The 25,981-nt window shown below is 40.7% G+C and overlaps 1 protein-coding gene across 4 annotated transcripts in view; it reads right to left on the bottom strand.

The window, feature by feature from the left end:
- Window positions 1-527: 527 nt before the first annotated feature.
- HECW1 (HECT, C2 and WW domain containing E3 ubiquitin protein ligase 1) overlaps window positions 528-25,981 on the bottom strand; it is a 419,038-nt gene continuing 393,584 nt past the window's right edge. For all 4 annotated transcript variants that reach the window (XM_065583851.1, XM_065583849.1, XM_008169652.4 and 1 more), the window contains 4 exons: window positions 15,056-15,202; window positions 12,699-12,813; window positions 10,990-11,188; window positions 528-992 (listed from right to left, as the gene is read on the bottom strand). In XM_065583851.1, the coding sequence (XP_065439923.1) occupies window positions 881-992; window positions 10,990-11,188; window positions 12,699-12,813; window positions 15,056-15,202 (573 nt within the window). In that variant the 3' untranslated portion in view covers window positions 528-880. The remainder of the gene's footprint in view (window positions 993-10,989; window positions 11,189-12,698; window positions 12,814-15,055; window positions 15,203-25,981) is intronic.

Genomic DNA, 25,981 nt, shown 5'->3' with positions numbered 1-25,981 from the left:
CAGATAACAAAGAATCAGTAAACAGAATCCAAAGATATTAACAAGAACAGAACATTCTTCTTAGTCCCCTTTTCTTTGTCATGTACAATATTTAGGTGAGGGATCCTTGTCCTTTATGCTACATAATGAGACATCCTTCTTGAGTGTGCACAAATTTGTGCTTCTTGTGTGGTAAACATTACAATAGAGATGCCCCTCCCAAAATGTCTGAAGTGCAAGTTCTTTCCAGTACGGCAAGTAACCATCCATAGCAACCACTGGAATACTTTGCATTGCATTACATTTTTTTTTTTTAATGTCTTATCTGCATCATTTGCCTGGGCCAGTTCCGGTTGATGTGGATCTTGAGTCCATGTATAAAAATTTCAGTTTTACTCATAGATATCTCTATGATGGACGATATGTACAGGAAAAACAAGGATGGATGAAAGAAACGCTTGACCACCTCCCAGGACTGAATTCAACTGGTAAGAAGTAAGATGAACTGTGGATTTGTTTAGAAGACACAAGCATATAGAAGCTTGGAATGGTTGATGAGGTTATTTATTTTTTAATCAACGTAGGTGGAAGTAAACATTTATCAACATTTGGTCAAGTGTAACATAACCTGCATTTGTATTTTCATTATTATTAATGGAGGTATGTGGAGACATACAGAAATCTTGAGACAGTTGTTTTTCTATTGCATACAGGAGTCCATTGGAAACTGAGGATGAAAGCATGAAGGTTAGATCTTAGGGAGGCAGTTCTTCATGCACAGCTTTTGTCAATCCTGATTTTTGTTTTCATAAATAAAAACATGGAAAACCAAGATCATATGATGGTGGGGAAGGAAGGTGACATCATCAGCCAGGAAAATATCAGAAGTGCCTGAATTCCCTCACTCAAGTCCAAACGTGCTAGTTTCTTCAACAGCTGTCAACAGCTTTTCATACAGCATAGAATAAGATGGGTAAGGTGGAAGATCCAAGCGGTTGAAACATGTGTGTGCCCTGCAAATGGAAAAATGCAGTGTGGTAAGTTTCATTTACTTTTAACAAATATATTAATGAGAAAACACTGCTTATTCTGACGGAAGTTCACTTATGTCCTCTAAATTGCTAAAAAGCTTTAATTAAATAAAGCCTGACTGTTAAAATAAAAGCCCCTAAAATCCAAAGAGCCAGAAGATATTTTAAAAATATACATGCATCAATTTGAACTATATATATATATACATAGACAAACTAAGCATTAACAGAAAGTATCTGTATGACAGGCTAGATCCTGCATTAGGCCCAGATCCTGCAATGAGCTCCATGTCGGTGAATCCCCTGTGCAAATGTGGGGTTTACTGTGGAATTAAGGCCTCAGACTTCACACAGAGTAATATTCACTGGTGCCACTTTGGTTGTTTTGTGCTGTTCCAGAAATGCAAAGCAGCTATACATCTGGTATAAGTGGCTGGTTAAGCTCTGCACTACAGGACAGTTATAAAATGGTTGGAATGTATTGGTAAATTTGGCCCTTTGAGTAGAGTAATAAGACAGGACTGACAACTGTAGGTTCAGAGGGAAAACAGGAAACAACACAAAACCAACTGGTTTGGGTGCCTGAAAGAGGAAGGTCTCTAGAAAGCAGAATGCTGTTTCTGTAACTCACTTGTTATAAGGCTGGGTTTTAAATATTATTTATATTTTTTATTTGTATTACTGTAACGTCTCAGAGCCCTAGTCAGGGATGAGGACCCCATTGATTACAGTCTATAGGTACCAACATGAGGTATTAATATTTCATAATGGGCTCTACAGTCTAGCAGAGAAAGGAATAACAAGATCCAATGGCTGGAAGTTGAAGCTAGACAAATTCGACTGGAAATAAGGCATATATTTTTAACAGTGACAGTAATTAACCATTGGAACAATTTAGCGAGTGTTGTGGTGGATTCTCCATCACTTGCAATTTAAAATCAAGATTGAATGTTTGTCTAAAAGATCTGCTCTAGGAATTATTTGGGGAAGTTCTATAGCCTGTGCTGTACAGCAGGTCAGAATCTATGTATTGGGCTAGGCATCGTACAAACACAGACAAGATGTCCCTCTCACAAAAAAATTACAATTTAAGCCAGTTGATACATTTTTCAACAAAATACAGGACACATTTCCCATGAAAAATATCCCCATTTTCCACCAATTCTAGTTTTAAATCACGCTTGAATCGGGGGAAAGATTTCCATTTGTATTCCGGCTTTGCTAAATCTTTTACTATTTCCTTTTCTTGTAGTAACCCTGGTGATCAAAAATCCTCAAGATTTAAAACACTTTTATGGGAGCAGGAGGAGATCCCAAGAACAGGAGGCTAATCCTAAATTACTAACAAAAATTGTTCCAGTCAGTTCAGCATAAAAATGCTATTTGCTTTTTAGTTTTGAAACACACTGACCTTTACAAATACCCCCAACAGCCTCAAAACCATGCTAATTAGTAATCCATCATGCTGTGCTTAATCTAGCTCTGTAGGGCGTGCACATATATGTCTCCTTTCCCCCCAAAGCCCTAGGCATGGTGATGAGTGTTGTTCATGTCTGGTATTTCATATCCACATCAGGCCAGATCTTCAGCTACTGTAAAATGGCAGAGCTGCAATGAAGCCAATGGAGCTATGGTGATTGTTGAGAATCTGGCTCCTGGTATTTTTAGAATCTATTACCTTGTTTTACTTCCAGCTCTCAGATCTCATCCTTTAATACATGTTATTTCCTATGAGCTGAAGCAGAAGAGCCCTTCCTAAAGTGGACTCCCTCTTATCCTCTGCTGCTCATTTGTTAGGCCAACCAAAAAAACCAGGCTGAAGGCAGATTAGTTGGCATGAGACTTGTAGAACTGAAAGGGGAGATTTATCAAGCACCCACGGTGAATCATGAAAAGCTATCAGGAAATTGAAACAGCCAGAGGCATAGTCTCCATTGCACTGCAGCATTTCAATTAGGAGAGCTTTTACTAGTTTTTCTGAATAAAAAATTGTAAACTGGTTATTCTCTGACAGAGTATGCAATAAAAGCAATTTCCTTTGGAAATGAACTGGGAACATAAAGGAGTTAGAGAAATAAATGAACCTTGATAAAGTCATTATTATAATACATTTCACAAGTTAGTGCATCGTGTGGTGTATGCATTAGAGATGAGTAGCCTTCTACCATTATTTGTGTTCCTCAGCCATCCCCACTAAGCGCTACCAATGCGTGTCAACCCTCTTCAGGAGCTAGAAGGTGGTTGAGTTCCCTTGGTCCATTCAGTCACCGGACTCTGCTGAGACTAGCAGCAAAAGTGCTGATTAGTGCTACCTGCAATGGTGTTTACTGTGATATGGACACCTGTCCACTAGGAACTGGATTGAGATAATCAAACTCATTTCAGTCAAGCCAGTGAGCAAGCTTCTGATGTTAATGACTTTCAGTCACTCTTCATCTGGGCCAGATTCAGAGCACAGACCTACTTGTTTTCCTATTACCAGTTCTCCGAAACAAAGTACCTCAAAACTGAAGCCATTATTAACCTTTTGAGTGTCACACATAAAGAGCATTTAGGGGCAGAGAAGAATCTTCTTTGTGTCATTCCTTTACAATTTGAATGGAAGGCAAGGTCCTAACATACTGTGTGTCCTCAGAGCCATACAAATGGCCCTTCGTTGGACATACAAGCAAACATCGGATTACGGGTTTGTACAGGACAAAGGCTTATGTAGAGGAGGACAGCCGGGTATAGCAGATTATTACAGGGTCATATAATGGGGGAGGAACTACTGGAGGGAAAAAAGGGAAGGGAACCTCAAAATGTCTGGAGATGTTTGGACATTTATCCAAACAAAACATTTGTACCCTCTAACCCAAAAGTATCTGTCATACAAAAAGATCCCCAAACAACCAAATAAAAAAGGGAAACTCTCAGGCCAACTACCAGGCAGGTACCATACATTGCCAAAGGACAAAATATGGGGTTAAATTCTGTTCTATTAATCTATGTAGTCAGCCCAGTTTTACACCAGTGTAACTAAGAACCAAATTTTTCCGTGTGACCTTCTGCAGCGTTGTAAGTGGGCCAGCTGTCATTTCCTGTTCTTTGTTGCAAGGGCCAAAGTCTGGGGACAGGCTTGATGTGCTGGGCCCACGGTGTCAAGTGTCTGCTTATGTAATGCAGTGACAAGTTCTGATTTTTGGTTTGGGGAGGGGGATAGACAGGAGGAAGATAAGCCTTCCCTGTTCCTTCTCAGTATTGCTGAGAAGGCATTAATTTTGCTTCTTGCAGCTGAAAGTTGAAACCCTTTCCTTTTCCAGCTGAACCAAAAGGCATTCAACTCAGCGCTTGGGTTGTTTATATTATATGTTATGTGATTCCTAAGCACCTAGGTCAATTAAGAGGCAGGGACATTTTCTGTAATGTCACAGTCCCTTAACTTTGTGCCCAATCCTGCAAGGGGCTGAGCACCTCCTAAGGTGTGCTGAGCAGCCTTTATGGCCACTGATGTCGCTGTAATCAGAACATGGCAGGAGAGGCTCAGCATTTTGCAGTATTCGGCCCTTTGTGTGTATTGGAGTGGAAATGCTGCATGAGCAAGGGAAGAAACAATAATTACATTTTGCGAATAGGCTTTCTTCTTTCAGTTACGCCTCTAGCTAGTCCTGTTAGCCTGTTGACATTTATGAGAGCATATTCAGCAAGTATGAGGACCCAAACTCGAAAGAGCAGAGTATTTACACCTTTATGAAACTGACTCCTACACTTTTAGAAGAAAACATAAGATAAAGTAATCTAAACTATGACCTACTTATCATGCTCTTGTCTTGAAGGGAGAAAAACTATCAACTGATAACTTAAATTTCTTTCTTCTTTGCAGTCTGTAGTTATAACTCCTGGTAGTTTGTGGGGGTCTGAATCTCTAAATCTCTTAGTGTCTCCACTGCTACTTCTCTCCTTTTAAATGTCCTCTCTAAAAGTTACATGTAAGCTTTTAAGCTCTTGGCATTCTTCTTCGTTTGTCACTTCCCTTAATCTTTATAATGCTGACAGTCCAAAGGCAGCAAATGCACACACAACCCTCCCCTGTCAAACTTATGGATTTAACCCGTCAGCTGTAATAAGGCTTGCTTTCTGACAGAACAGTACCAGAGAGACAGAAATGGGCCATTTGTTCCTCTCACCTTGCTTTTTTAGGGAGAGGTACTAACTCCCAGCCACAATCCTCAAATCTCTCAGTTCTTCCATACACATATCTACGTTTTCTTCTCTTTGTTTGTGAAGGGAAACACTCAATGGTTCCTCTTGGGAATTTTTTGCTTAAGAAGTGACCTGGGGCTCTAAGGTTATATTTCTGTTGTCTTCAACAAAAATGGTTTATGCTTCCTTTACTGGAGGACCAGTTTTCCAAGGGTCACATATCTGAATCAGTTTGTGCCTTGGATATTTGACTGTCCTAGTAACATTTTATTGTCAGCATGAAATTTTGCCAAACATATACATAATGAGAATATAAAGAACAATAATATAGGAACTATACTTTGAATAGGAGAATTATATTATATCCCATTATCATCTCCCTTAGACTGAACTGTAATAGGGAGATTAGAAGAGAGGAAGGGACTCAAGAAGGAAAGAGGGGAGGAGGAGGAGGAGAAGGACCAAGGATTAAAAAATAACAAAACAAGCAAAACTAACACACACACCACTAGGAAAGGGGGAAATTATGAATTTATATCCTGTTATTTGTACATCCAGTACCTTAATTGTTATATGGCAGTTCTGGATATTATGATGATAGGTGTCTAATAAATATTTTAGGACCTAGAGAGATCATTTATGTAAGATCAAATATGTACTGATAATCTGCATATGCTAACTGCAGACAATATGCTGGTATTTATAAATTACTTTGTAGAACTAAAATCACTTTCAAGGGAAAGTCAGCTAATTCTCTATATTGATTGAGAAAGTAAAGGCCTCTGAGGTACAGATTATTTGCAATTCTTATTGAAATCGCTGGGCCGAATCCTGAGGTCCTTATTTGATTTTTACCTAGGCAGAACTCTCCTTCAAGCCAATGAGAGTTTTGCCTGACTGTGAAGGAGAAACAGAGTAAGGATTTCAGGATGTGTCCCAATGGGAGGTATAAGTGTTCAGCACTTCTCAGGATCAAGCTCTTAGCAGAGGGCATTGTCTTCTCAGACAGCTGTAACAGAATGTTTTCCCCTCTCTTTGCACATACTTTTCAGATGAAGTTGTTTCCTTAGTTTTAGACACAGCTACATGATTTAATATAAGAAGTTTTTTTTGGTATTCATTACAGTATGGTGGGGAATTAAGGTCAAGTTCTTGGGAGACGGAGGGAGTTGGCTGAGAGCCAAAAATCTGCATGACACAAGATAAGAGCTTCCCCTGCTTCAACAAGGCTATAGATGGGAAGAGGTTTTCTCAGATCTTCATCCAGCTATAAACCCAAACAGTAGAACGATCTTTTCCCCATGGGAAACTTACTAAAAACCAAGCACTGGGAGTCAATGTATAACTGCTGCATTTCAAAGGGGAGTCTTCCATATAAAACAGGGAGAGTAAACCTGGGGCCTGAAGAACAGAAATCAGCATAAATAACATTAAGTGCCTGGACTCTGTTACCTAGTTTGTGGTATCTCATTTGATTCGCTACAGCAGTCTGGAGGAAAAACAAACCATAGTTTTACATTGACAGAGTCCTGTAGGAGTTAGAGACACTCTGGTTGGATACTGCTGCAGAGTCACGTTCTTGTGGTCTGGGAGTAGAGCAATATCTCTGATCTGTTTTCTGCTTTGGCTGCCTTTATTCTAATATGTACACATGATACATAGATGTAGATTAGAATAAAATAACCTATGTCTCATTTCCCATGCATAATGGAAATAATCCACTTGTTGGGTCTGATATTCCTTATACCAGTGTTTCACACCAGTGTTACTCTATTGACTTCAGTGGATTTATTCCTGATTCACACCAGCATAAGTGAGGTTAGAATAAAGCTCCTGGAGTCCAAATCTTCCAAACCACTCTAAAGTCATGACTACTGTTGATATGTCTATACCTGAAGCTGGAGGTGTAATTTCCATCTTGAGAATACATATCCATGCTAGCTCTAATTGAGTACCGCACTAAAAATAGAAGTGTGCCCATGACAATGTGAGGGGCTAGGCACCCTGAATACAATCCTTTCCAAGATGTTAAGCTGTATCTACACTTAAACTGCTAGACTGGCCCAGCTGCAGTGCTGCAGCTTTGTCGCTGTAGCTCGTCCGAGTAGACACTCACTACAGCAACAGAAGGGGTTTTCCCATCACTGTAGTTAATCCACCTCCCCAACAGGCAGTAACTACATCAATGGAAGAATTCTTCTGTCAGCCTACACTGGGGGTCAGGTCTGAACACCTGTCTCCTGGGAGAGAGGGGGGATTTTTCACATCCCTGAGAGAAGTAGCTATGCTGATGTAAGTTTTCAGTATATACCAGCCTTTGGTATGTACTTGGGTGGATGGCCCCTCCTGCCACTGCGGTTACACTGCTATTTCCAGAAAGCCCTACCATGAGTGCTATGTATTAATTTTAGTACTATTACAAGTATCATTTCACCTCAGAAATTCACACCCTGTGTCTTTGCTGATAGTGCTGCATGTTGTGGCAAGTGTTAGGCATTACTACATCTGTATTCATTGGTAAACAAAACAGGAGCAATTGCACACTGTATCACTAAAGCATAAGGACAACGTGTATGGGAGAGTCACACATCTAAAACAGCTATCAGGAGAAGGAAGAAGAGACCAAGGAGGGAGCCCTGGGTTCTTACAAAATATTTAAAACTCTTCTTGATACTCTGTAAAACATCTGGAAATGTTCAGACCAGACCTAGCCATTAAAACCCAGCAACCCCACATCCATCTCTGTGCCAGGCCCAGCTGAAGAAGCCAACTGCTTGGAGGTTTATGCAACTTTTTGCAGATTTCTATGGCAGAAGAAACAGTCATAATTTTTGGTGGACTGGGGCCTAAGACTCTTGTAGCGTTCATGAAAAAACTCAAGCCAAAAGTTAGGGTCCTAAATCCATATTTGAACACCTTACTGATCTAATCTGATTACTTCTAGGGCACATAGAGAGGGTCATCTATTTTCCCCATGCATTACAAAATGGGGGAGGGGGATAAGTGCAAATGTAGAGGTGGGGAATTGTTTGAGTGGGAGAAGGATTTGTAGTGAGTTACCTTAAATTGGTACACTTAGTGTGCATTTTTAAATTATGCCCAAGTGCCTAGAGGATATGGTCAGATGCTCTTTAACCCTCTAAACAAATCCATAATTAGGCATCTAAATAAAAAGTTCAAGTAAATGTGGATTTAGGAGCTTAATTTTCAGTGTCCAGTTTTTGGCATTTTGGCCCTGGTGTTTTTTATATTTCTGACTGCTATATGCACTCAACAGCGCTCTACAATTATTAAATAATAAAGATGGTAGTTCATGGTGAACAATCTGGGTTTTTCCCCCATCAGAAATGGTTGCTTCACTTTTCTGGATCACATTACTCAGAAAGTTCTAGAGGGTTCTGTAGCTCTGACCTGGAGAGAAGGCTTCTTTGGGGGAGAGTGAGACTTGAGTAATCAGTGGACAAACTTAAGGCAGTTAACTTGAATATCTTGAGGCTAACTGAATCTAGGTCATAAGCAATGTCTAGGTTAACACAGAAAGTTAAGCAGAGCAGAATGAGGCAAATTACCTTATTAGCCCTTGACAGGTCAGCCTGGCATTTCTTATATACACTACAAAACCCGCTCATCTTCACACAGAGAAGTCTAATGTAGATGGATTTCTACAGAAATGCTGCACAACTTGGAACTTGTACTTTTTGTGATTCTTCATGTTCACAATCAGGACTGTCCATAACCACCTCTATAGCCCATCTATAGAGGTGGTTATGGACCTCTCAAAGACTCGGGAAAACAAATGGGACTTGCAGAATGCCAGGAAAGTCATTAGACTTGGTCTCTGTCAAACCAAAGTAGGAAGCATGTGATAAAATCAAAGGATTCTCCTTGAAAATCAAAGGTCAGCAGCACCCTCCCAGGCCTGTCTACCCTTTGGATTTGCCCTGATTCCAGCCATCCCTGGCCACCCACCAGAACAGTTGCACTGGAGCAAACCCCTAATGCAGATATGGTAAATTGCAGTTGGCAACAGTGCAGTTTATCACTGCTTGAAATGGGGTTTGCACCAATACAGCTTACATGGTTGTCTGGTCACTGGTGGATGAAACAAGGGCTAATTCCCGATGCAGATGAAACTAGGGCTAATTCCCCCAGTTTCCTGAAAGGACTGTATGTTGGAGCACCTCAGCTGTATTTAACTGGAGGTGGTCTCTAATGTACGCGAGTCCCAAGCCATTGAGGGCCTTATAGGGCAAGAACAACACTTTGAATATCCTTCTGGAAATGAACTGGAAGCCAATGTAGATCTTGAAGCACAGGTGAGAGGTCTTCCCTGAATGAGGAATGTTAAGCAAATAGGGCACTTCCTTAGTTGAAATCTCTTAATGGTGGTAAGATGTAGCCTATATAGAGTGCATTGCAGTAGTACAATCTCAAGGAGACAAAAGCATGGCTAGACATAGTGACATCCACATTCAAGAAAAGAAGTCAGAACCTAGATGGAAGGCAGTGTGGTCTAATTGACAGAACACTGACTAGGACTCAGAAGATCCAGGATCTATTCCTGGCCCTGCTATTGGTCTCTTGGGCAAGCCACATCACCTCTCTGTGCCTCAGTCTCCCCATCTGTAAAATAGGGATAATGATATTGACCTCCTTTATGATGCATTTTGAGATCTACTGATGAAAAGTGCTATATAAGAGCTAGGTATTATGGTTGGACACAAATGGATGCAAATATTCTTGGCCACTGGTGCATCTGTGGAATCCAACAAGATGCCCAGGCAGTGAATCTATGTCATAAACACCAGGCATTTTCCCTAAACCAAGACAATTGCCTCTGCCTTTCTCCCAAAATCTTCCCACAGCCTGTATGCATTATTCCAGTCTTGTCTGGGGTGAGCCTCAGCAAGTTCTTGAGCAAGCTTCAATCTGTTAGGAACTGGGTAAATCATTCAGCTGCACATACTGAGCCAATTAGAATGGATATATAAATCTGGGTGGTATCATAGAATATGAGGCTTGGAAGGGATCTCAGGAGGTCATCTAGTCCAACCCCCTGCTCAAAGCAAGACCAATCCCCAGACAGATTTTTGCCCTAGATCCCCCCTTCAGGGATTGAACTCACAACCCTGGGTTTAACAAGCCAATGCTCAAATCACTGAGCTATCCCTCCCCCCACTGAGCTGTACTCATCACACTGACTACAGCCCATTTCCTCACTAAGCTTCCTAACAGTCCCATACACATTAGTATGCAAGTTTTGTGTGCAGATGCCGGGTGGTTGGTGGCCTCTGATATACAGGAGCTCAGACTAGATGATCTGGTGGTCCCTTATGGCCTTAAACTCTATGAGTCTATGACATGCTGAATAGTGGGATGACAAAATGGAACAAATGAGATCCAGTGGAGGTGTTTAGATCTGAATCCCTATGGGACTTGGGCTAGGAAATGGGTATCTGGCTGAATCAGAGACACGTTTTGAAATCTCACAAGCTCTGAAATCTCACAAAAAGATTTGGTTTGGATCTGAGGAATTAGCATCCTGACCATTCCCTACTATTTAAAGGACTCCAAATGTGAAGGTCTGGTTTCAACCCATCTCTAAATATAAAGGATACCAAAAGAAATCACCCTTCACTGAGTGCAGTTGTAGGTTCAGTGGCTGTGTCGTGATGAAGTGAGACTTGTCCTTTGCTGCTCTTGTATTCACTGTCATTAATTGCTAGAAACACTGAAATGAAGTGTTGTGCTCATCTTCTCCGCAGCATTTAAGATTTTATTCATAATACAGACATACCTTGGAAGGGATGTTATTTTTCCCCATTTCTCTATACAGAAGCGCCGCAGACCATTGCTCCCTCGAAGGGCTGCAAACCCCTCATATGGCACACTAGATGTTCCAGTGACAAACTGCAGGAACCGTAGCCTCTGTTCATTGTTAAATCTCTCCACTGCTGCCCAGAACCACCGAATTACAATATGCCCATCATGGTAACCTGAGATAGAAAGATTAGAAACATACAAATTAAGTGGGAACTGGATCAGATGATGTACCATTTCAATACATTTCCACAAAAAGGAATGTGAGCTATTAGCTTCTCTTGCTACAAAACCTCAGCCAAAGGACTGATCTAATGATTGATGAGCTATGTCTTAGCCCTCTTGTCTTCTCACCTCTGGATAACTTAATACAGCTAACTAATTTGAAACTACAAAATTCCATGTACAGCAAAGCTCACATTTATAACTCACGTATACAGCCCTTTCCCAAAACATTTTGGCAAATACGGTGGTTATCCATGATAAATATAAATGACAAAAGTTGATATTCTATATGGCTCATGACAGCTTGATGGAAAGGCTACATTTCTGATTCCCAAATACAACCAAGGCTGTAGGAATGGATAAATTGTTACATCTATAGCAGATAACATTCAATGGTGTTGCTTTAAAACAATGTAATAAGAGGGGTAAAGAAATTAAATCAATGGTCCAGATCGTGAAGCTAGCATAGGAAAGTGCCGGCCCAGCTCCCTGCATCCTAGGTATGAATCACTTTAAGGGGACATACCCTCTTCATGGCCAATACCAGTCCTTTTTGGGGTTGTACTGATCTCCAACATCTGGAGGGGAACGGCTGCTGCAAGCCCTTCCCTGGCAGACTTTCCACCACAGCTCTGGGCTTGAGATCATGCTAGTGAAAGCCAGAATGAACCCATGCTCAATCTGGTTCAATAATTATATTTAAATAACACTCTATGCAGAAGAGTTAAACATGAAAACCATTATAGGGAACTCTCCTTATGGCTAGTAGCTCAGTGCTTAAGCAACAAATAGGTAAGAATAGTTGGTGGTCAGCCAGCAGCCAAAATTTGCGTCTTGTGTTTATGGGGGAGGACAGGTCAACTCCATTGAGTTTTCTTTTGTGTTGCAGAGCCGAGGGACCTGGGGGGACAACCCATTTGCCCATTACTCAACAGTTCCTGCACACACTATGCTCTTTGTTCAAAACAAAACAAGTCCAACTAGTCGGGGCAGGGGATTTAGTGCTGGTGTTCAATGAAGGAGTGAAACACTTTGACTTGGGGGCTTTAATTTAGCGCTGAATTTTGTTAGAGTGTAACCGGGAGCAGAATTTGTCTCTATTGATGTTAATGGGAATTTTGCCATTTTCTCAATAAGGCCAGGATTTTACTCATATTGTTCAATATAAATAAAGTATATGCTAAATTCTGCAGTCTCTACTCAGTCAAAACTCCCATTAAGTCAAAGGAATTTTGTCTGAGTAAGATCTGAGTAGAAACTGCAAGACCTGTTCTAGTATTAACGTGTCTATTGGCCAAATCATGAGGTCCTTATTTAGTTTTCATTGAGTCCTTCTTGAGAGAAACCGTCTGAATTCAGTGGGAGTTTCCCTCAGGAAAATTAGAGCAAACACTGAGTACGCATCTCAGGATGTGGCCTGATAATAATGAAGATCCTACTATGTATGAGTAGATAGTTTACCTCCACGATATTCTGTGTTGTTACGCCAGTCATTGAGGTCTATTTCTGCAGTGCCTGCAATCACCAGCTCTAGCTCTCTGGCATCAAAAATGGAGACGAGCCTGGAGTCTACAACCTAAAACACAAACCATTCTTGAGTCCACTCTGGCTGGAGGTACAGCAGATGCATTGTCTCAGAAAAACTCAGTCATGGCTCTGATGATTAGCTGCCTACTGTGACTAAGAGTGCATGTCAGCAGTTAGATTCCAATCACCTGCTAATAAATCAGTTGCTTTTCTTTTGTGAGTTTGCTGAGAATTTTAATTGTAAACAATGCTGATCTATGAGGAGATATGATCAGAATGGAACAGCAGAAGGAAAAGGAAATAGTTTGTGCAGAGGACTTCTTCCTACAGCATCTCTTCTGAAAAGTGATATAAATGGTCAACTGCGTATGAGATTTGCAAAATGTAGGGTATATTTTTCTATATTACTTTTAGTCTGTGTCAGAATATGGTTACAAGATAGCAGCCTTAGTACTTCATGCATGATTAAACTGAGGTTTATCTTCTTAATGGTATTAAAAAAAATCCTTCACAAACTGTACAGTACTCGGATGAACACGGAATATAGAGACAAATATACAGCTTTTCAGCCTTTGTCAGTTCTTGCGGCGCTCGAGCACTTTCATGAATTCTGCCACAGTGCAACTCTTGGAGCCAGATCCTTAGCTGACGTAAATTGACATAGCTCCAATGACTTCAATGGAGCAGTGCCCATTAACACAAGCTTGAGATCCAGCATTTTATATATTAGGGCTAGCCACAGTTTATAGTATAGAATGCTAGATGTCAAACCGCTCTGTGATGAGTTCCTTAGGGATATAGTATGTCTCACTATCTCTGGAAAGTTCTTCTCCTCAATCATGTGTTCATTCTGTACTTCCTCACACTCCAACCCCCAACAGAAGAAGTAAATTTGGAACCCATACTTCACTACAGTATTTTATACAACATCTTTCAAAAAGCCTTTATTGCTTAGAAAAGCCACTAGTGGCTAGGGGGTCAGATTTTCAAAGGTACTTAGGTGCCTAATGATGCAGATATGTGCCTATGGGAATTTTCAAATGCGCCTGGGCAGCCTCGGAACCAAACTTCCATTGGAAACAATGGGAATCAGGCACCTAAACTGCATACCGCCTTTTGAAAATCCCAAACTGATCTGCATCATTAGAAGCCTGAATACCTTTGAAAATCTAGCCTGAGGAGTCTTATAATCAACAATGGCCTCTGCTTAATATTGACTGAAAAATGGAACAAACCGAAAAACTGAAATAACCACAGAAGAAAAATCATTTTACAATTCTGTATACTGAGCCTGCTTCTCCTCTTGTCTGCACTAGTTTTACTCCAATAAATTTGGATTTACACCAGGGTAAATGAAAGAAGAATCAGGCTCACTATGCTTTATAGACTGACATTTTTTCATAGTTACCAAAGCCAATACCAACAGTTAATATTGTCATAGCTCATTAGTCAACAAACTCAGCCTCTGGCCAGGACAGCATATGACATACACAAGGAAAGTGAAATGTGGTTTGACAGGACACATCCTATCCAAACATGCCAGAAATTCTTATTCTATTTGAATGAAAGGAGACTTCTGCGGGGTATAGCAACCTAGGATAATGTCTTAGCAATTTATTTTATTTTCTTGCTCGTGATCTTCCAGTTCTCTGTGCCTCTGATTGGCAGGCACGAGTGGTGGAAAAGGCAAGACTCTGGGAACTGACAATATTCTGTAGTCTCAGCAGATACAGGATTTGATCCTGAAAGTCCTTGTATGGTACACAGCAGGGTGCACAAGGTTGGCAAGTAGAAGTCTCATGTGGGTGCAAATGAGATCAAGTGCTAGGCATGGTCTTCTGCACTGATAGTAATAAGCCTACCCTCCCTTACTTGCAAGTGTGCATGGTGAAAAAGTGGCAGTATGTACAATTGTCTGAGGACACAAGGGCCTAAGTGCTGTCCTCATTTTACCAGTGTGGTACTTAGCTATGTGCAACGTTCTCTGCTTTACTTTTACTATGAGATAGGAATATTGTTGTGACTGGATAGCAGTAATCTCATTAGTGCAGGTCAGGTTTACCTGTTCTTTTTTTCCCATTCATCACTTTTTATCGTGCAGAATCAAGTTCACATTCAGCGACCTTCTCCCTTAATCACTAACATTAAACACATCATCTCCTGATGCTACTACCCCTGCCAGCTAAGGTTTTGAGAATTCCATTCATTTCTGGTATTGTCAGTAGGCTGCCCTTGTGCTTGTCACATTCAGATCATGAGTGGTGGATGGTGTGAGCAACTTTGTTACTTACTTCATAGAAGCCACGGACTAGAGCCTCTGTTTGCTGAACCACTCCTCGTTCCACACGCCACTTTACCATTCTCTCAATGTACTCCTTCTTGTTCTTTTCTGTCACCTGTGTATTTGAACCCCCAGATTTCAGCTCTCTTTCTGTCACCTATCAAATAGAAATACATACTGGGGTAGCAATGCAGAGATCACCGTGTATTTCAAAATTCAAGGCAGGCTTTGCAAAACAGTGCGGCGCAAGCAACATTTCTGCATTCCTATCAGTACATCGCATTATTACAGCTCACCCTATGTTGGTGTCTCTCCCATTCCCATCAGAAAAATTAAAGTAATTAGTGGGGGAAAAACACATTCCAAATGGCATATACAGATAATGATTCAGATTCTTTGATTCACCGACATCACACTTGGTGAAGTGGGACACATCAAGGTGCCATGATTTTCTCTGCTCAGCCCCTCTTTCCAGCACAGGCTACAGCAGCCATAGAAACATAGAATATCAGGGTTGGAAGGGACCTCAGGAAGTCATCTAGTCCAACCCCCTGCTCAAAGCAGGACCAATTCCCAACTAAATCAGTCTTGAGAATGTTCCAACTTCTTGTGCCAGCTTGCAGTGGGCCCCCAGAAACCACTGACCAACTGATCATAGCCAAAACATAGCTCACTTTTACCACACGTGTTCATCCTGCCTTTCCCACCAAGAGCTGCAGGGAGGGTGACTTAGGAGCCAGTTATGCCAGCTCTATGCCTGCTGCAAACTTCCTAACAGGGCAAAGGGAACAGGCCAGGACAGAGAATCTGCCCCAGTGTCAAAGAAGTCAGATTGTCTCACAGAAGAAATGCAATTAGTAGGTTAACTGTTGGTTCAAAAACTTACCTGTTTCAGTTCAAAAGTTTTACTCTCATGTGACATGCTCCCTTAGGCAAAAATTGTTACTGTGAGTAAAGCTAAGTGGAATTGTTACTGTGAGTAAAGCTAAGTGGAAGCGTATATCAATGGCTATAGAATTTCATAGCATCTTAAGGGTTAATTTTAGTTGGTTTGATTGCTGAAGTTTGAGGCAGACAAGAAGTGATTAGAAGGAATTAGCCTTAGGAACCTATGCAGTGAGCATATGATCTTTGGCAGATGTTGCAAAAAATTATCTACCTTGTAATTAAACTCATTTCAAATTCACTCTACTAGATTTAAAAAATTAAGAACAATTAAGGGTTTATTTGCATGAACATTTAGTCTGTGGCAAACTGGGGTCTGAGTCTACCCTGTAGTAGCCTGCTGCAGAGAAACTGTCCATGTGGACCTTGCTGCCACGCATTTACACTTCATTAATGCACTCTGATCCAGTCCCATTCAGGCATGTGGCAATTCTCCAAAAAGGGCCATATTTTTGGAGATTAATGTACCCAACCTACACTCCCCCCACATCACAGATCCTTTCAAAGCTTATTTTATGTTCTTTTAGATGAAGTATGATAAGCAGCGGTCAAGTGGTGCCATATGACTGTAGGTGAGGTGAAACAACGGTACCCAAAATGAGAAAGTGTCATTTTTTGCACAGTTCCAGAAACACTGCAACAAGACTACAACTACAGATTTTACTTTTTAAATTAATTTCAACATCTTAATGTGGTGTTCATTGGTCAAACACCAATGTATGTCCAAGTGATAATGTATTAAAAGGTTTGTATTGGTTTTGCATGGACAAGTTTTTTTTTTTTTTAAACAGAAATGATGAAGCTGTGGCAACGATGTCAAATATCAACATATTGCAATATACTAACATGAAATGTTTTCACATCGCATATTCTTAATTGTCAGAGTGTGTCACAAGTGATTATAATAGTTTTCTATATTTTCAGATGAAATGTGCTGACCAGATGAGTTTCATATTGAAGGTTGTGCACCAGTAGCAGTAGATTGCGTGCCCATAGTTTGTACTGCATAGTGGGTAGATATAAATGTATGTGAATTCCTAATGTAATGCTTCTCCATTTGTACATACAATACAGTACATACAATTTAGTCTGCATATATAGGCAATTAATCTGTAATTGCCTAAGTATGCAGTACTAGTCTTTCAAATATTCTATAAATTAGCTTTTTAATTCAGTGACACGCACAGGTCAGTATTAGTGTTAGAGATGACAATACACAGCTTCATATTGGGCTTTAATCAAAGTGCTCTAAAATGGTAATTTTGATACTAACATACAGATCTAATTTATATCTAATTTAGCATAAGTCTGTATCTGTGTACAAAATGAAAAATGGTGATAGTGGTGGTGGTAATGCTAACAATATAATAAATTTACTACTACAGAGAAATTACAGTATATGAAGACATTGAGCACACAAGCCCCTTAAAGTTTACATCAAAGAGAAAAAGACTCTTCACAAACTTTGAAAAATGTGTTATTTGTCAAGAAAATCAAAAGAATACAAAACTGTCAAAGCAATCAGTGCTGGACAGAATTCTGTGATGCTGGCAGCAGAAGTCAGGAGAGATGAATTGTATTGATGGCTACTGGATGAGTTTTCTAGTTTAGATGATGTGCCACCAATACTCTGTCACAGGGATTGCTTTCAGAAATACACAAACAAGTTGAATGTTGCACATGTCAGAGTTTTACTGAACCCAGGGAAGAAAACAGATTCTGAATCTGATCAGAGAACATCATGTTCATCTGCTTCTATAGCCACCTGCGCAAGCATGTCCTCCAGCGATTGGCCCTGTTGCATTGTTTGCTTGAGAAAACCACAAAGAAAGACAAGAAACTTAATAAAATAGGAACATTTGAGAACAACCAATCTAAGGGAGGTAGCATGTCAAAGACAAGATGATGACATATTGCACTGATTATCTGTAGAAGACTTGATTGCTTTTGTCACTCAACATGCCTTTCTTCCTCTTTGAGTAAAAAGAATCTTAAAGCAACACCATCTAGTTGCACTGCAACAATACACTCACATTATGAAATTGCACTTTATCAGCTGGTAGAAGAGATAGACAATTATATTATGTACAACAAGAAGACTCTTCTGTCCAAGCTGCTACAAAGATATAACGCCCTACTTCCCTCAGATGTAGAAACTGAAAGCTATTCTAGTAGCAAATTATAGGCAAGATTAGAAAAACATTATGGTTCTGCAATTTCATTCTATGAACAGCATGGAAAATGCATATCTACCATTGTTCCAGGCAGCACAATAACATTAGCTAATGCTATCCAAGCTGCTAGTCATCTGAAGCAGGAACTTAACTCATCCAAATGTTTTGTGGCTATTCTTCTGGCGAATGAGCCTGATGAATAGCTTTCAAATGAACAAGTGATTTTGTATAATGCTGCTTCAATCCTTCGGTCTGAAATAGCCAAAATGAAAGCCTCAGTATGTTATCCAAAGTCAGGTGTTTGTAGTTTACAGAGGGCAGCTACTTTTGTGCCCCAGTTGGTGCAGGAGTTTGTCCTTTGGTTGGTAGATAATTCAGCCAGCGGTGTCGTCCTTGAGAAGACATTCAAAGAAGGCGTCTTTCAGTTGCAGAGTGCGTAGTATTTAAGTGTTCCAAAATGATCACACCTCTGCACACAGGTCTTGCTGCATGGCTAAACCCATGAGTTTGGGCCTCACAATTGAACTGACATATTGTACCTTCATGGATTCTGCAATTATGATGAGCTGAGGCAGTTCATCACTTGTGCTGCAAAAACTGAAGTAGAAAGACTCCAGAGGGGTATGTTTATTTCAAATGGAATTACACCCCTTCATGCTGGTAGAAATCTCATCCATGAAGGAGACAGTAATATAGACATCAGCATAGAGAGCATTGATGGAAAGGTACCTTCTTTTCAATGGCTAGAGTGATATTTGAAGAACAGTTTGCAGATAGTTCAGCATCGCAAGAAATATCCTGACCCATGGGAAAGAAAAGTCACTTATTCTACCCAGGTAATCAGAGACTCTTACGCAAGGTGCAGTATTTGAAAAACCTAGAATACATCCAGAACCGACTCATGATAAAAAAAAACGTAGAAAAAAAAACTCTTCTCACCTATAAATGAACGATGTCTGAGATCTCTTCTGGAGTCTCTTAAGACTACTACTTCATAACGTCCTACCAATACCAAATTGCATTGATATTGTTCACACTCATGTGATTCCATTTTGGTCGAGTTTCAAGCATAAGCTTGCAACAAAGAAAGAGCATCTACACAGCAATTCCATATGTACCTATTCTGGATGAAGAACAAATGGAGAGATTTGTGACAGGTGCACTTGATTCTGATGGGACACATAGCTTCTTCAGCCTAGTCAAGAACTCAGTCATCAAAACATTTGCAGACATGGCCAAGAGGACCAAATTTAAGTTTGACAATGGAGGGACAATCACAGCAGCGATCAATCCAGCAATTGTTTTCCGCAGAGTCCTGCCCTTAGCAAGATGAAGAGATGATGTTTCAATGGCAACTGTTCTTTGTCACCGAAGAAGACAGGTGCCTGTGTTCTTCTTCCATGCTGATGGAACTATGAGAACAACAGACAAAGCTGAATTAGGGCATCAGCTGGAAGCTCAAGCTGAAAGAATCCATCAGCTAAGAAAATGCAACTAGGGATATGTCTACACAGCAAAGAAAAACCCACTGCTGGCTCATCCACACGGTCCTAGAGCCTAGACTCCAGTCCAAGCCTGAAATCTACGCAGCAATGAAACAACTCTGTAGCCTGAGCCCTGTGAGCTGACTTGGTTGGCACAGACCAGCAGTGGGTTTTTCTTTGCTGTGTAGACATATGCAAAGAAACCACTGTATACATCAAAGATGCCAACGCTGTGATACAAATGATGGCTGGAGACAAATTCCACACATTCAGTGTATGGCTGCTGAGTACTTGAGGCAGGTCCTAAAAGGATTTGAGAAAGCTAATTCTGTAATCAGAGTCTTTGACATATGATAACAGTAACTCTTTGAAAACTGCAGAAAGACAGCACTGGACAAGGTCTAAGGTTGGATGCAAAAAATACCAGGTGATTGGTGGACACCCTTTGCCTCCATGAAAAAAGTTTCTAAATGTGGCATCCAACAGCAAAATTCCTCTGTGAATATATGGTTCAAAATGCACCTTCTTGTTGGAGGCTTTTACAATGGGGACGTAGCAAAGTCCATCACCAGTGGGGTATTGAAGTCCAAGACTTATACAGTACTCAAGAGAAAGCAGATACAATGATGCCTCTGCATGCTGTATGTGCTAATATGGCTTTTGGGCCTCTCGGTGTCAAAGTAACCATAATAATTAGGTCACTTGACACAGAAGGTTTGGTTCTTGTGGTTCACTACTTTTCAAAAACGGAACACATATATAGCATGTAGATTGAAAGAGGCACCATTATCAGCACAACTGACAAGTGTCGCTTCATACTGTGCATGCAATTTGTGACGCACTCACTCCTGACTTCTGCAACATACTTCCTGCTGTGTCATCCCTATTTGGTACTGGGGAAAAAAATCTGTGTTTGATGCTGTCAAAACAAAGGGAGCTTTATGCTCCAGAGATCTTGCCAAATTGGGAGAGAGTGACAGACAAGCTGCAATTTCTGCAGCAAGGAAATTGTTAGCAGCGATGTATGACCAGCGTAAGAAAGAAAAGGACACCCACATAAATCTGAATAGCTTGCACCTCAATCTAGTCATCAAAACGGACAAGTCACTGGCCAAACTCCTACCACGTGAGGACAGTTTTGAAGAGCATGTCTAAAGAAATATCCTGACCCATGGGAAAGAAAAGTCACTTATTCTACCCAGGTAATCAGAGACTCTTACGCAAGGTGCAGTATTTGAAAAACCTAGAATACATCCAGAACCGACTCATGATAAAAAAAAACGTAGAAAAAAAAACTCTTCTCACCTATAAATGAACGATGTCTGAGATCTCTTCTGGAGTCTCTTAAGACTACTACTTCATAACGTCCTACCAATACCAAATTGCATTGATATTGTTCACACTCATGTGATTCCATTTTGGTCGAGTTTCAAGCATAAGCTTGCAACAAAGAAAGAGCATCTACACAGCAATTCCATATGTACCTATTCTGGATGAAGAACAAATGGAGAGATTTGTGACAGGTGCACTTGATTCTGATGGGACACATAGCTTCTTCAGCCTAGTCAAGAACTCAGTCATCAAAACATTTGCAGACATGGCCAAGAGGACCAAATTTAAGTTTGACAATGGAGGGACAATCACAGCAGCGATCAATCCAGCAATTGTTTTCCGCAGAGTCCTGCCCTTAGCAAGATGAAGAGATGATGTTTCAATGGCAACTGTTCTTTGTCACCGAAGAAGACAGGTGCCTGTGTTCTTCTTCCATGCTGATGGAACTATGAGAACAACAGACAAAGCTGAATTAGGGCATCAGCTGGAAGCTCAAGCTGAAAGAATCCATCAGCTAAGAAAATGCAACTAGGGATATGTCTACACAGCAAAGAAAAACCCACTGCTGGCTCATCCACACGGTCCTAGAGCCTAGACTCCAGTCCAAGCCTGAAATCTACGCAGCAATGAAACAACTCTGTAGCCTGAGCCCTGTGAGCTGACTTGGTTGGCACAGACCAGCAGTGGGTTTTTCTTTGCTGTGTAGACATATGCAAAGAAACCACTGTATACATCAAAGATGCCAACGCTGTGATACAAATGATGGCTGGAGACAAATTCCACACATTCAGTGTATGGCTGCTGAGTACTTGAGGCAGGTCCTAAAAGGATTTGAGAAAGCTAATTCTGTAATCAGAGTCTTTGACATATGATAACAGTAACTCTTTGAAAACTGCAGAAAGACAGCACTGGACAAGGTCTAAGGTTGGATGCAAAAAATACCAGGTGATTGGTGGACACCCTTTGCCTCCATGAAAAAAGTTTCTAAATGTGGCATCCAACAGCAAAATTCCTCTGTGAATATATGGTTCAAAATGCACCTTCTTGTTGGAGGCTTTTACAATGGGGACGTAGCAAAGTCCATCACCAGTGGGGTATTGAAGTCCAAGACTTATACAGTACTCAAGAGAAAGCAGATACAATGATGCCTCTGCATGCTGTATGTGCTAATATGGCTTTTGGGCCTCTCGGTGTCAAAGTAACCATAATAATTAGGTCACTTGACACAGAAGGTTTGGTTCTTGTGGTTCACTACTTTTCAAAAACGGAACACATATATAGCATGTAGATTGAAAGAGGCACCATTATCAGCACAACTGACAAGTGTCGCTTCATACTGTGCATGCAATTTGTGACGCACTCACTCCTGACTTCTGCAACATACTTCCTGCTGTGTCATCCCTATTTGGTACTGGGGAAAAAAATCTGTGTTTGATGCTGTCAAAACAAAGGGAGCTTTATGCTCCAGAGATCTTGCCAAATTGGGAGAGAGTGACAGACAAGCTGCAATTTCTGCAGCAAGGAAATTGTTAGCAGCGATGTATGACCAGCGTAAGAAAGAAAAGGACACCCACATAAATCTGAATAGCTTGCACCTCAATCTAGTCATCAAAACGGACAAGTCACTGGCCAAACTCCTACCACGTGAGGACAGTTTTGAAGAGCATGTCTAAAGAGCATATTGGCAAACAAAGATTTGGATGTCTTTGAACAAGATATTGGATCACCACTGCAACATGGATGGAAAAATGTGGATGATGAACTACTTCCTGTATTCTTCAAGGGCCCAGTGGCTTCTGAGCTTCTACAAGACCTTATTTGTTCCTGTACCAGTAAGGGCTCACTGTACAATCAACTGTGTCTATAGTCAGAACAATCTTTCCTGCACAGAACTGTGTACATGCCAAAGCAATGGAGACCACACACTCAATAGAGACCATAATGGTGAACAAGATGATAATGAAGTTGACTAGAAATGTCACCAGCTCTATTACAGTTTAATTATACTTGTTCAAATTCATTATTCTATTTTGTTTCATCCTTTAGATAGTTGTCGTGATGCTTTGAGGTCACAAAGAAATCCAATTTTATGTTTTGCAATAATACATAGAGTCATTAATCTAACAGAAACTAATGCAAATATTTCAAAGTTTTAATTGTGGATGGTATTATTGTTTATCCCATTTCTATGGTAATGGCACCACTTGTCAGTGTCACATCATACATCATCTTAAAGTAGACAGAATAAGCTTTCCAATGATGTATTATGTGCATGTGTATAGAGAGGGTACATTAAATCAACAAATCATGATGTCGGCTGCTCACCTGATTTCAAATAGGACTACATGAAAGCACATTAACAAACTGTTAATGTACATCAGCAGGGTCCACATAGAAAGTCTGTGGAAGGCTAGTGCAAGTAGATTCACACCCCAACTTGCCACAAACCATATGTTTGAGTAGACAAGCCCTAAAAAAATGATTTAGAAAGTGATGGAACCTCCTTATGCCCTTTTCAGTTTTCTGCTGCCATAGCAGTGATGTCTACTATAGATAACGAATGGGCTGCATACATGATTTATATGTTTATTAGTCCAAGAGCTTGCATACAAAGCATATACAATATGATCTTCATTATTCTGCCCATTGACAGGGACTTAGAGTAGCATCATGAATTATGAAAACACTTGATGATTCATCCAAGCTCAAGCTTTAATGAGAAGCAGTGAGAGCAAGTAAGGGTAACCAGGGTAAAGTTAGACAAAATGGGCTAGAGCCTCAGCTAGTGTACATGGACTCCAATGGAGCTGCACTCATTTACACCAGCTGAGACTTTGGCCCCAGGGCTCAATTTCATCCCTGAAGACAGTGCATAGATGTGAAAGAGTCATGAAAGCCCCTGTTCAGCAAAGCAGTTATGCATGTCTAGCTTTAAGCACGTGCTTGAGTCCCATTGTCCCAAATCTCTTGCAGGATTTCCCAAAACATGCAGTCTTCCCGATGATTAATTTCTTCAGCTTCTTATTATTTCTATATAGTATACTATCCGAATCCTCATTATTTGATCCTCTGCATTATCTGATTTCCTTCCTTGTCCCCCAAGTATCTCAAGCTGATGAGCAGAGACCCCTGGGCTGAACTGCAAGGAGAAGGACAAGCCCCCAGACACGGGGGAGGCCACCCTGCTGCTGAATGTGCAGAGAACCCTCGGGAGTGAGTGAACAGAGCTGTGACAGCAGAGCTGCAGAGGGATTTGTGTGCTGCCACAGGGACAGTGACACACAATCCCTGCAGGTGCAAGGCGCAAGAAAGACTGCAATCTTGGTGGGGTAGAGCTGAGTCTGATGCTGCACCCAAATGTCCCTTCTAGATTTTGTTTGCCCTATCCATCCTTTGAGATGCAGCTCCCAAATATGAATAGAGCTACCACTGTGATTTACACTTTGGTAAAGTATTGTTCACCCACTCTTTAAATGATCCAACAACTCTTCGAAGTTGGACTCATCTGTGAGAAATATATAATTCCAGGTTTCATTCTTCCATTTCCTAAAATTTTTTGTCCACAAGATCTTTGTTGTTTGACCATATTCTTTTAAACACAGTTTTTTTGGCAACCAGTCTACAATTTCCAATCTTCTAATTTTGCTGGCCAAACCCTTGGGACTCTCTGCTAGATCGTTTGCCACTTGTCTGCTTGAATGGTATCTAGCTAACACAGAAGTTATTCTTAAATACTAAATAGCAGTCCCTGAACATTTGCTTCCTCCCATGACCAGCTTTGGGCCTGATCCTAAAACCCATTAAAGTCAATGAGAGTCTTCTCATGGATTTATCATTTAACATTTATATTGAGTATCAGAGGGGTAGCCGTGTTAGTCTGAATCTGTAAAAAGCAACAGAGGGTCCTGTGGCACCTTTAAGACTAACAGAAGTATTGGGAGCATAAGCTTTCGTGGGTTCTTACCCACGAAAGCTTATGCTCCCAATACTTCTGTTAGTCTTAAAGGTGCCACAGGACCCTCTGTTGCAATTTATATTGAGGTAGCACCTAGAGGCCAACCTAATTGGGGCCTCAATGTGCTTGGTGCTGTACAAACATTCAGAAAATGACAGTCCCTGCCCCAAAAAAACTTAAAATCTAAAAGGAGATTAGGGCCAGATTCTGATGCTCTTATTCACAATGAAAGTCACCTTACTCCACCAGTAATCCCAGCTAAGTCAATGGGTCTGCTTGTGAAGTAAGGTACTAGTCAACATGAATAATGGTATCAGAATCTGGCCCTAAGTTGTTCATCTGGTTTAGTACTATCAGATATCTTGATCTTTTCTTTTAAAACCCATCTTATTTGTAGCATGCAACAAAATCCCACTTAATGATATGCATCTTCTCTTTGCAAAGAGCGTAATTCTAGGTAGCAAGCCAGGTGGTGCTCTCAGATGAATGAGCACAACTCCCATTGATATTTTCACTTACCTTCATTGTCTACTAATGTAAATATACATGTAACTCATCTGTCCGTACAGTGTATCTGCATAACTTTGTTTGTCCGTCTACGTCTTTACGCATTAGTTTTAAACTGCCATTTCTGCCAGAGCAACCACTGCATCATCATTTGGATGTCACGCAAAATTTTGCTCAAAGCCAAGAAAACAGTTGATGGCTGGGCTGTGCAGAATAATCCTATCTCTTCTGAAGAGGCCCCAATACTTGTAATCCCTTATCCTGCCCCCTGGATTCTGTTTTTGCCTCTTGTCCTTCTTCGCTCCCCCTCTTTTCCTTGTCATTAGTCTCTATCCTCTAGTTCCTTTCCACTAGTCTACAGACACACCAGAGTTCAACCTCAACCTTGAAAATACCCTTCTGCAGACTCTTCTGCTTCCAAGATCCTTATTGCTGACCTATTGTTTACTCCTGCTGCCAGATTTTCTCTGCTCCAACTCTATTCTTGATCTCCTCCAGCCTGGCTTATGCCCTTACTACTTCCCTGGAAAGTCACAGGG

Source organism: Chrysemys picta, chromosome 2, assembly GCF_011386835.1.
Source record: "Chrysemys picta bellii isolate R12L10 chromosome 2, ASM1138683v2, whole genome shotgun sequence".
NCBI lineage: Eukaryota > Metazoa > Chordata > Testudines > Emydidae > Chrysemys > Chrysemys picta.
The sequence above is the reverse complement of the archived record's forward strand: the minus strand, read 5'-3'. Positions and strand labels throughout refer to the sequence as shown.